The sequence below is a fragment of the Microcaecilia unicolor genome, chromosome 6 (genome assembly GCF_901765095.1).
Source record: "Microcaecilia unicolor chromosome 6, aMicUni1.1, whole genome shotgun sequence".
Taxonomy (NCBI): domain Eukaryota; kingdom Metazoa; phylum Chordata; class Amphibia; order Gymnophiona; family Siphonopidae; genus Microcaecilia; species Microcaecilia unicolor.
The window spans coordinates 202,013,654-202,026,401 of record NC_044036.1 but is presented as its reverse complement, the minus strand read 5'-3'; the positions used below and the strand labels follow the sequence as shown (position 1 = coordinate 202,026,401).

The following is a 12,748-nucleotide window of genomic DNA, read 5'->3' as shown; positions in this document are numbered from 1 at the left end:
GGGCAAGCGCTGGGGTTTAGCCTCACCCAGGCCCTTCACAATTTTCTCCAACTCCTCACCAAACAGGAGAAGGCCTTGAAAGGGCAACTTCACCAACCTTTGCTTAGAGGCCATGTCCGCCGCCCAATGCCGTAGCCAAAGAAGACGGCGAGCCGCCACTGCTACTTCCTTGTGTTTAGCCGAAGCTCTGACAATATCATAAAGGGCGTCAGCAAGAAAAGACAAGGCCGACTCCATCCGCGGAGCCACATCTGAAAAGGGCTCCGCTCCATTTCCAGGCTGTTCCACTGTCTGTTGCAACCAAGCCAGGCAGGCTCTAGCAGCATAACAACTGCATGCAGACGCCCGAATAGTGAGACCTGCAATTTCAAATGACCGTTTAAGTGCTGATTCCAGTCTACGGTCTTGAATATCCTTCAGGGCAACACCTCCTTCAACAGGGAGGGTAGTTCTCTTTGTCACAGCTGTGACTAGGGCATCCACTTTAGGCATAGCAAAGCGAGCCACATGCTCCTCACTCAGAGGGTATAATTGCCCCATAGCCCTGGAAACTTTCAAAGGTCCCTCGGGGTCAGCCCATTGAGCCGAAATAAGCTCTTGGATGGAGTCATGTAAAGGAAAGGCTCGAGCAGGCTTTTTGGTACTAGCCATCCTAGGATTCACAGAGGAGGCTGTGCCACTGGCAGGGTCCTCAATAGAGAGAGCCTGCAGGGCATCAGAAATAAGCGCTGGCGGCTCATCACGGTGGAAAATCCTCACCGCGGAGGGATCGTCCAGATCCTGAGTCACTTCTGCACCAGACTCTGGCTTCTCAGACCATGAAGGCCTGCCAGAGTCCTCCGAATCCTCGCAGCCCGACCACGGGGGGGGGGGGGGGGGGGGATGGAGGTGCAGCACTCTCTGAAGAGGAATGAGCCCTTCTGCGCTTCATATTCTGCCAATTATCAGGGAATAACGCCTCAGAGGGCATACCCAGGCTACAATCCACCGGGGGGGGGGGGGGGGCATTAGAAGAGGCCCGTGCCGGGCTTTGTGGGAGAGCTATTTTAAGCATGTATGCTTTATGCATTAATAAGACAAAATCAGGGGAGAAAAACTCACCCTGGGCACCCGGATCTCTGCCGGGCTAGTAGCTCCCATATCAGCCTAACGCCGAGGCCTCGCCCCGGGCTTAGGGCTCTCCATCTCAGCGAAGGTCGCGCCATGTGGTAAATTCAAAATGGCGCCCGCTGCCAGCTCAGAGCGCGAAGAATCGTCGCTCACCATGCTCGGGCCAGCTCTAACATCTGTACAGCACGATTTACAGAGCCCCGCTGCTGATCTGCGCTTGCCACACTTGGAACAGCGCTTTACTGACTCCACAGCCATCGCCGAAAACGGTGGTAAAATTCAAAATGGCGGTTCGCACCAAACTCGCCCCGATCGCAGGCCCACCCCAGAGGAGTCAGAAAACACTCTTACCTCACTGGACTGAGTATCACAGCTCCGGTACCAAAGAAAAAGGCAAGGAAAAACCTCTGTTCCAGCGTCTAAGCGCGACGCAACTTTTTTTTTTTTTAAATGTGAGGAAAGCAGAGGTAAATAGAACTCCGGAGGCTCAGGTGAGTGGGAAAGGCAGGGAAAGGGCGAACCTATGTGCCTGCATCCACTGTTGGTGGGGAAGGACAGGGAAAGCTAAGCAATGTGTCCACATCCACAGAGATATGGGTAAGGCAGGGAAAGGGCGAACCTATGTGCCTTTAAAGTGAAGCTGCTATAGCCTCCAACACCCCTGCTAACAACTGGCAAAAGCACAGGAGCAACCTCCAGGCAGATTTTAGATGGAGCTCGAAGAAGCTGCAGCCACTCTGCTAGGGGAGATAGAGAATACTGAAGAGAGGTAGTGGAGCAAGCTGGTATGAGGCACTGAAAAAAGTGTGCTCTCTATCTCCCTCTGCTGGTTGATGGACACAACCCATCTGTAATGGCTGCATCTGCTTGATGACAAGGAAATCAGTATTGCACTTAACACACCTCTGATCAGAAAGATCTATGTAGATGACAGACGCTATCTAGATCAACACTTCCTTGCATCTTGAGTACCCATATATTACAAGGCATATAGAATGACACAACCACAACTCAACGTGCAAAGAGGTTATACAGCTTACCTTATGCTAACAAAGCAACAGTGTAATAAGCTCAATTTTGAAGGTTTAGAGTCGCAGGACACCTGGGAGAGAAATTGCAGAAGGCAACACTGACACCAGTGGTCATTCCTGTGTTGCTATCTCTCGTTCTTTTATGAGAATGACTGATACACTAGCTAAAAGGATCAATTTGGAAAGAGCAGGATCTCGAAGTAGGCACAGTTTAGCAAATATAAAAAAAAGGCCAAATAAGAATGAACGCATTCTTTCTCCATCCAAGAGATATTTATCATACAAAAGCAAATTATGTCGTATTAATACTGGTAGTATGCAGCAGAAATTACTGTTTAAAAGAATACAAAAAAAAAACAATATGATTCTAATAATTCACACATACAAAAAGAAAATCAAACTGGGATTAGATGGCTGTTCTCACTGTCTGATGAAAACGTTTAATTTTCATCTTAAAAGGTGTGCAAAAAAAGCATCTTCAGATATTATGAATCCCTTCCAAGCTTCACAGATTTAACAAAGTAAGGCAGTGGCCCATTAATAGTGCTTTGTACTTCCATATTGAGAGTCTAGGTTCAATTCACTGCCAGGAGTCTGGTCTACAGACCAGTCAAAGACCACCACCATAATCAGTTGAAAAGAGGGGGGGTGGAGAGAGAGATCATTAGGAGTTGCAAATAAAGGGTCATGATGCCAGAAGAGACCACTAACAGACTGAAGCATAAAATGGACAGAGGAATCTACGAGGCACATCCTTCCTCCTCTTCCCCAAAAATAAAACGCTTAAGGTATAAAAACAAGCATTTAATACATATGTGCTGACAACTGCATGACTCCCTCCACTCTGTGCAACAAAAGAGCAAATCTGACATTCCTTATGAAATCTGTTCTGATGGTAGAGTGGTTTCAAATCTAGAACATTTTTACATCATCCAATGTGTGAAACAAAAATCTGCAGAATTAACAGAACAGAGCATGAAGTCTCCAGTTAAGGTACAAACCCACAGAGAATTATATATATATATATATATATATATATATATATATATATATATATATATATATATATAAACCCAATACATGTTAACCATTTAACAAAATAGCCCACTTCAATAACGTGCACCCATTACTTTACCAGCCTCAGCTATATCATCTATCAATTAGAACCAAGCCCAATAAAACCCTGTTGTTGCCTTCCGATTTAGTAGAAATGCATGCAAACAATCACGTGGGATTCAGCCAAGCGGTGACGTTAAATTCTGCTCTGTCAGAAGACAGCATCTGTCAAAGCCCACATTTAAGCTGCTTCCTGCCTGTGCAGCAGCTGAAGAAGCAGGGGCTGCATTTCATAGACCAAAGCCCCCCTTGCCAACAAGAGCGACAAACAGCCTTACAGGAACTGCCTAGCAACAAAGGAAGAGGAGAGGTAAATCCCCTTCTCACAGGCAACACAGCTGGACTGCTACTTCCCATTCCTGGTCAGTGAAATCTCAGTCATGACTATAGAGGAGAGGATACAGCACTGCATTATCCAACAAGGGAAAGACCAGACGTAGAGAGAGTGGAGGCAGGAAAAAAAAATAAAAAGCTTCAATGCATCAATTGTCAGCAAAAGACAAACACCTCATTCGATGAATGGTAAGCCGAAACTGTGCTGCTTGCATCTTGTGAGGGGGGGGAAAAAAATACCAAGGGAGAAACCCAGAGCCCACATGAGCAGCAGAAGCAGCATAGCGACAAGCAGACAGATGGACAGACAGATCCCTGCAAATGTTTTTCACGGTGTTCAGATTACCAGGGGATGTGCGCATGTTCGATAGCATCTTTTCGCTGAAGTGATGGCGGGTCCAAACTATTTTCAGCCGGCATAATCTTGTCACCATGAATGGCCTGACTGAGGAAGGTATGTCAAAATCTTGTCTCCTAGTGGGGGGGATTTTTGTTGGAAGGGAGGAGGGGTTTCCCTTTTTAACCATGAAGATTTTACAGCTAGCACTGCAAAACACTTCTCCAATTGCCAGATAATTTTCCTCCAACATCCAGTGAAGCTAGCATTTTATTTTTTTAAGTTATATACAGAACACACCACTATCATTATAAAACTAGAAAGCTTACAATGCATTTTCCCTGAACCCATAAAAGGAGGGTAGGGAAGGAGAGTGTGGCTAGAGGAAAGGATCTGCAACTACTGAATTATAACATATTGAAAAGATTTAATTAACAGTACTGCCTCCAGCAGAAATGGATCGTAAGCTTCCCTTAAACTAGGGCATTTTTAATCTTGATCTAAAAATGCTCTTTAAGTACTGGTCCAGAAGCCGAGCACAGAACTATCAAAACACACGATACAGTCAAATTGCATTATTTAAATAGCACCTTTGGGGGGGGGGATTCTAACATTCCCTGTTATGTTCTTTAACTCCGAGAAACGCCATCCAACTACAGCTATGACCAATTTAAAGCAAATAAAACAAAACATTGGCAAATCTAACAGGAACGCTACCAGCTGGCGGATTAGCCATCATCTTTCACTAGTAGCACTGGACTGCACAGAGCTTCCAACAAAGGAAGCCTTGTAGCTTAATTTCACTCAAGATGGTGCTCATTTATCTACACTGGTCCACTAGAAGTTGTTTACCTGATTAATACAGCAACATTTTTACTTTAAACTTTTCTTTTTCAAGATCATTATTCCTAAGCTATTAGTATACAACGTATGCTGATTTTTAACCTTCTCTTTCCTATCTATCTGAATCAGCCTGGTAACCTAATTTTTGAAATTCTATAGTTAAAATAAATTGAAAAAGAAAAAACTCATTACTGTGTGCTATACAGAACCATAGGAATTTTAACAGTCCCACAGAATGAAAGTGCTTAGCTGCAAATCTAATAAAATGTAATAAATCATTAAACGGATGGCAAATAAAATGCCTTAGCTTTGCCCTGGTCAACACTAAGATGCAATAAAAACTTGGATAGCACAATAAAGCCGGTACAGGTTTACTGAAATATGTAACAAGGTCATCGCTAGGATGCTCTGTTTAATCACCTTTCTTCAGTTCACTGCAAATGATTTGTATATTTGTACTTAAACCTGGACTATCATTCTCTAGAAACAGGAAAGCATTAACACACACATGTACACATTAAGTATTTAAGTTGAAAAACTTACACAACGCCACATACCAAGCTATCAAGGAGTTAAGAATGAGAAGAGCAAATATTCTGGGGATGATATTGTGTGCTTCTCATTACAGCAGGTCAGTGTTTTGATGAGATGTTAGGCCCTAATAATGAAATTCCTACAGTCAACAGCTGTAGAAATAAGCAAGAAGGGCTCATAGCTGCTCTCTAATGAAGTGCTCACTCAGGATACAATACATACATTGCACAAGCACATTTTCAGAGGAGGATTCCGTCTTAAAATGTCCCTATTCAATTGAACAATTTAAATACAAGGAAAAAACAAAAATACACAGACTGTACAACAAAAAAACTGACCCCAATGCACCTTTAAAAAGCTGATACTCTCCCAGCTCTCACTATATGGCATTTTAATATCAGATATTGCCCTACTCCTAGAATCTACCAGAGGTTTGAAAGCTGGGATAAGAAAAATAAAATAATGGCCTTTAAAAGCCTTAAGCAAAAATTATGAATACCTGAATCTGTAGTAACTGCCTTCCCACTGACCCTTATCTTACCAAACGTATAACTACAGTTTGTGTAGAGTACAAATGGAATTACACTTCAGATTATTACATATTGCATACAAGAGGAGGTCGTCGGGGAGATTGAAATAAGACAATCTATAAACCATTCCTTTCATGTAATGTAAAAATCTTTCAATTGTATATGGAAGATTAAATCCCTAGTGAAGGAAAGTTGTTGCACTCCTCTCTTTGAACTTTGAAGTTAAATACAAAGAAGAAATTTGCTAATTTATTCTCATTCTCTCCAGAGAAACCTGCATGCCGCAGCTGTCAGTAAGCAGCAAACTAAACACATTTAATCTTTTGTCATTAAAACCATGTTTCAAATAAACTTTTTCCACTTAGGTTTTACAAAACTACTCTATAAATGAATGAAAGAAATCACTTCCAAACTGCTAAATTATGACAACATTTATCATTAAAGGGGACCGACTACCTACTAAAGATTGACTGGGGCATGATTTGTGTAACTTTCCTGTTAGCAGTATTAAAACCACACACACAAACATGGAGTCCCACTGAAGCCAAACTGAGGTTACCTATTCTGTACTCTGCACCTCAATCTGAGATTTCTCCTTAAAATGAAAAAAAGCTTTGGATATAAGGTGTTGGTGAGACCTAGGACTACATACCTCTTAACCATGGGCATTATTTCATGTTCAAGAAGGTCAATTATGGCAGCTTTTCTCCCATCTTTATCTTATAGGAAAAAAATGCTCTATAAATATACACCCCCTTCAGTCAAAGAGTAACTTAAGAGGGGCATATTTTCAAAGCACTGAGACTTACAAAGTTACACAGTAACCTAAGGAGCTTTATAAGTCTCAGTGCTTTGAAAATGAGCCCCTTAATCTCTTAATGTAGAGCTGGGCAGGAGGCAAGAACTCTCAACATCAACACAGCCCAAACACTGACTGATTAATCCGTGAACAATAAGTCACATACATGGCACTTGGATGCAAAGCTAAAGCTCTGACTCCTTTTAGGCCCCAAGATATTGCCAAAGCTCCTTCATGGATCTGACAGGATGTTTCCCCATTCTAGTCTCTTCCCAAACTCACTGCAGACTTCATGTCTACAGTGAGAACTGGCAGATAGAAGAGCCATATTCAAAAACAGTACACAGCAAAGAATGCTTGCTTTTCTTCTTTTGCATTCTTCTTTCATGAGCTGCTTGAACATAATGCAACACGCTTTAGGGATCTGACTGAAAACAAATAAGTCACAGGAAGAAGCAGTTTTGTTTTTTTTTTTAAACTAAAAACGTTGCATCCCTCAAATCCAAGAAACTGTGAACAAACACTAAACCTGATTTGATATACAGAACATTTTTTTAACTAGGGCATTTATTCTCTCTCAGGAGCTTTACACAGAATATAAAGTCTATAACAGAACACATGGCCACAGCTGTAGAAAGGGTATAATGGGATAGACCAGCCTATACATGCTTCCACTAACTTACCTCTATGAAAAATACAATGTCAGACTTCACGGACCTGAGGTCTTGACCTGCTCTGGTAGTTCTTGAACCTTACAGAAAGGCCAGTGCAGACCAAAAAGCAGCTGCAATTTTTGTAGCTGGCACACCCCTCATTGCGAGGAGCTTCCTTGCACACTGAATTAGTGTCACAGTTGATGGCAGTGTTATCGTGAGCAATGCTCATGCAGAAGGTTGCATGAGCTGGGATTTACTGCTTGCGTTTCAGGATGCCTGCTTAACACTAAAGGGGTCCTAGATTGACAGTATAGGGTCAGCTCTAGTATAGCTGGCTGGAAGGTTGAATTTGTTGCATCCATTTAAAAGACCAGAGAATAAGATCCCCATCATAAATTTATTTGTTGTGCATAGGGTAAAACAACCAGAACCAGTAATTCCTTTACCAAATATTAGTCCTGGTTGCCCTATTATTGTTTCCACCAAGGGGTGGGGGAAGCAGCACTTTGGTCTTACAGTAAAAATAAAAAAACTGTACCAATAAACACTCCATGATTATATATATATTATTGTGTGCAGCTGCTGCTCTAACATTCCCACGATTGCTGCAGAAATGTACATTTAACTATAAACAGACAATAAGAAATGGGCCATTCACAACATTCCCTTTTAAAATCAGACCCAGCATAAAATACTGGGAGGTTTCAATATAACTGAGTCCCCCTCCTCCCAGATCACCTTTTAAAAAAAAATTAAAAATAAATGTTAGCAAGCACAATCTAAAATCTTCACTTCTTGCTCCTTCTAGTGGAAGCTCATGAAATCTCCTCTTTCATTAATTCAATATCTATCAGTGAGTGCAACGGAATTGCTGTGTTCAAATCACTTTTCTAGGCAAAAATGAGTCAGTTATTAATCTGAAAGAGGTTCACTGCTAAATAAACAGGCACATGGTTTTCTCCTGTTCATCTTCCCTTGACCTTTATATTCATGAACTCTATTTCTCCTCTGTGTCAAGGAGGAAGAACCAATGTACTTACTGGTTTAGCTCTGTTTCTATATAAACATTTCGTGAATATTTTCCAGCTGTGTAATGCAGATCTGTCAGCTTAATTAGCTTACCAAACAAAACCTTTTTAGGTTAATTCTGGTAATTAGTTACAAACTTCTAACTTTTTTCCTCAGTCAAGAAGCTAAATATTGGTTGGTAAGATAGGACACCAGATTAATTATATGACAGAGAATGGTCTAGTAGTTGGTAGAACAATTTATGGATCTGAATTTTTAACTTACATTCTTTTCCATACTCATGCTCAGTTACAGTTCAGATAAATTCTCTCTCACCCTTCCAGAGTGTTTACAAATTAAGGGCCCTGTTTACTAAGATGCGCTAGAGTTTTTAGTGCATGCTGTGTAGATGCTCATAGGAATATTATGGGCATCTACACGGTTAGTGCACACTAATAAAAATGCTAGCATATCTCTAGCACGGTTTAGTAATCAGGGCCCTTAGTTGGTACCTGGGACAACACAGGGTGAAATAGCTTGCCTAAGCTCGCATGACTTATAGTGTGAGAAACAGGACTTGACAGGGTGCTTTATAAATGATGAAATACCACCTCTCTAATTTTTTTTTTTAAATAGGACCCAGTCTACATGAACTGTTCAGTGAAACACAGGATTCAGAAACTGCAACGCAGAAAAGAGTCATCCAATCTCTTCTATGCAATGAAAGCTATATGCATAACCCAACTTTTATGTGGTCTAGCACAAGAAAAAAAAGTGCTGTTATATTATACACCACCATCACAAAAGAGAAGGAACAAGCTGACACAGCTCTCAAGTGTCCAGTAATTTGGAAACCCAAAAGAAACAAGTCTGAGTTTCTGAATTCTTAAGACCCTAAAAGAAAGGGCTCTTTCCATGCAAATGAGGCAGAAGAAATAAAGAAATTAAGTCTGGTGCACCACAAGATTTGGCTTGTGTAGGAATTCTGTTCAAGGAATCACCCTTACAAAAATAATGTTCAGAGTTCAAATGCCTAATACCTTCTCCTTTGATTTGTACGACAAACTCCACTCTCAATACGCCCAGTTCCAACAACGGAGGTAAAGGTGAAGAGTAGGAGGGGTGATAGCGGTTTCCTTTCATTTGCTACTACTGAAGGCCTCTACAGTGAGTTTACTGGAATAGGAAAATTAATTTTGACAGGTGCATCTTCTCATTGACCTTCTGAACACAGTAAGAAGCCAATGAAAATAATGCCATCCTGTGGACCGTGAATAACAGAAGACTGTTTTAACCAGCCTTGGACAGTCTGCCCCACTACTGATACATAAACACTTTACAAGAAAGACCTTTAACTCTGTTAAGTTCCTCACTGCATAGCATTAAGCTTTCCCTCTGGTACTAGGGTCTTCTCATCTATGTTAGAAAAAAATGCTTTATAACATACCTAGAGGAAGAAGTCATTTGGCTTTGTATACAAAAGTATAAACTAGGCAGCTAAAAAAAAAGGATACGAACCTATCACTAGCAGCATAGAGAGCTTTTACAAAAAAATTACCATTTTCCTACTGTAAAAGAGATTTTGCTATATCAAATAAGGTTCCTTCCATCTCTTGAGGTCAAGTAATTAGGATTTTAAATAGAACAATTTTGTTCTTATCAATACATTTGTTCATGTTTTTTCTTTTATGCATTTGTATTAAAGAAAAATATCGATTTCAAACTAGTTTAAAAACTTTGTATAAACATAAATTACTCATCTTTCTCAAAAGCATTTCTATTGATTTACAAATAAGCTAATTAAAATCATGTCTATTAACATCTTTCACCTTTATCTTGAAAGCATTAGCAGAGAGCCACTTTAACTGGGAAAACGAGGAGATGGCCACTGAAAAATAACAGCCTTTAGAGGAGGAAAACAGCAAGGTCCCTCCGAACCACCATTCTCTTACATATTATTTCTGGATCCCTACAACATGCTTCAGTGGAGGAGACGACACTACTGCTTTGCTAAGATGACTTGGAATAATAAGAGATCCCTGTTTCGTACCCACCTCATTGGGCTTCTGTCACTGGTATTTCTTTTTGCTATGTTTTTGTTCTGTAACCATCATGACTGGCTGCCAGGGCGAGCTGGATTCAAAGAAAACCCTGTGGCTTACACTATACGAGGATTTAAGTCGACAAGAAGTGAGACCAACAGCTCCCTTAGAAACATATGGAAAGAGGCAGTCCCTCAAACTCCTAGGACTCAGGCAGCAACTAACAGCAACAACACGGAGCTGTCACCACAAGGGGTTACTGGATTGGAGAACACTCTCAGGGCCAATGGGAGCATTTACAATGAAAAAGGCACTGGGCATCCAAGCTCCTACTTTAAATACATCATAAATGAACCTGAGAAATGCAAGGAGAAAAATCCTTTTCTAATATTGCTTATTGCTGCAGAACCAGGCCAAACTGATGCCAGACAAGCTATTCGTCAAACTTGGGGAAATGAAAGCTTGGCATCTGGTATTCAAATTGTTCGCATTTTTATGTTGGGTTTAAACATTAAGTCAAATGAATATTTACAGAGAGCCATTCTGGAAGAGAGCAGACAATATCATGATATTATTCAACAAGAATATTTAGACACTTACTACAATTTGACTATTAAAACACTCATGGGTATGAACTGGGTTGCCACCTACTGTCCGCACATCTCGTATGTCATGAAAACAGACAGCGACATGTTTGTCAATACTGAGTATTTGATACATAAGCTGCTGAAGCCAGACTTGCCACCCAGGCACAACTATTTCACAGGGTACTTGATGAGAGGATATGCACCTAATCGAAACAAGGATAGCAAGTGGTACATGCCACCAGATTTGTATCCAAGTGAGCGTTACCCTGTGTTTTGCTCTGGGACCGGTTATGTGTTTTCTGGGGACCTAGCGGAAAAGATCTTTAAAGTTTCTCTCAGCATCCGTCGCTTGCACTTGGAGGATGTGTACGTGGGCATCTGTCTTGCCAAACTGCGAATTGACCCAATGCCTCCACCCAACGAGTTTGTGTTTAATCACTGGCGAGTTTCATATTCCAGTTGTAAATACAGTCACCTAATTACTTCCCATCAGTTCCAGCCCAGTGAGCTGATCAAATATTGGAACCATTTACAACAAAATAAGCACAATGCCTGTGCCAATGCAGCAAAAGAAAAAGCTGGAAAGTATCGCCATCGTAAGCTGCACTGAAAAAACAAAAAAGCACGGGATGGTCCCTTTCACTTTCCCCTTCTCTTTGTAAAGTATTTATGTACAATTTGTATAAATATCACCAAAAAGCATGTACAGTGAAAAAAAGAATTTACTGCAGATTGAATATTCTCCTTTTCTTAATTTCAGAAGGGTATGAAGTTTATCAACAAGGTAAACAGAAAAACTGTATACAAGATTTTGTGTGTTACGATGTGCAATAAGCAGCATGCACACCTTGGTGATACACCTGCTATTTATGTGCCAATAAAGTATACCTGAGGATATTTTTCCCCTATCCAAACAAAATGTATTTTTATAAACAGCTGGATTAAGGTCCATAGTCACACTCAATGTTTGACGGAATTTCTACATGCTTTGTGTGACCTTTTTCATTTCTATGGCAGAAACAGCCTCTCTCTAATCAGGTTTCCTTAAATACAATTAAAAATGATTTCACAGAATTCTCTAGAGTAACTGCTGGTCACCAAATTAAAAAAAAAAAGTATTTCCATAATGCATTTGGACAAAACTAGATATTTTTCTACACAAAGGACCAAACTAGAAGAGCCAGCCCAATGCCTTTGCCACTGTGAAGCTACCTGCCATGCAGATGACTGAAGTCCACCCAGCCAAGATTGATTTTGTGATGGTGGTGGCGGCAGCTTACTGGGGCAATAACTGGCTACCCCAACTACAGCACATGAGTGCTGGCTTCAGAAGGAAGCTGCCATTTATATATTTTAGTCAGAATACTATCACTGCATCGTATAAATTATATAGGATGAAGTTAAAAATTGGGTGAAGCCCACAGATAGCTACAACAGAAAACAAAGAACAGTAGCTTCTCTAAGTGGTAACCAAAACAGAAGAGGAAGCACCTGCCAAGCACAAAGTATAAAAGTAAACTGGAATACTGAGTGCTATCATGTCATATGCTCTTGATTCTTTTAAATCAGATAGATGACCTGCTCCCCATATTATGTTATTTGGGAGACACCTTATACTACTGATTAACTTATGCACCTTCTATGACAGATATAATTTGGGGTCTTGTAAGAAAAGTCACAGCCTAAAAGTCTTCTCCCATTAGTTATTATAACAGCCAGATAAGGAAAATTTACAAGCAGGAATTCCTGCAATACAGTCCACAGTAATACATGTAAAAAGTTATTACAAACCCCCCCTAACCGAAGGATTCTGTAGCCAGAT

The 12,748-nt window shown here is 40.7% G+C and overlaps 2 protein-coding genes across 8 annotated transcripts in view; one reads left to right on the top strand and one right to left on the bottom strand.

Moving 5' to 3' along the window:
* Positions 1-11,817, top strand: part of B3GALT2 (beta-1,3-galactosyltransferase 2) — a 73,842-nt gene extending 62,025 nt beyond the window's left edge. For 2 of the 7 annotated variants that reach the window (XM_030205692.1, XM_030205689.1), the window contains exon 2: positions 10,141-11,817. In XM_030205692.1, coding sequence (XP_030061552.1) covers positions 10,274-11,536 — 1,263 coding nt within the window. In that variant the 5' untranslated portion in view covers positions 10,141-10,273 and the 3' untranslated portion in view covers positions 11,537-11,817. Of the gene's footprint in view, positions 1-3,406; positions 4,045-8,933 lie in introns of those variants that run through there. The other 5 variants (XM_030205685.1, XM_030205691.1, XM_030205686.1 and 2 more) reach the window with 5 other exon arrangements.
* Positions 1-12,748, bottom strand: part of CDC73 (cell division cycle 73) — a 476,174-nt gene that overhangs the window by 224,799 nt on the left and 238,627 nt on the right. The gene's annotated exons all lie outside the window — the stretch shown is intronic.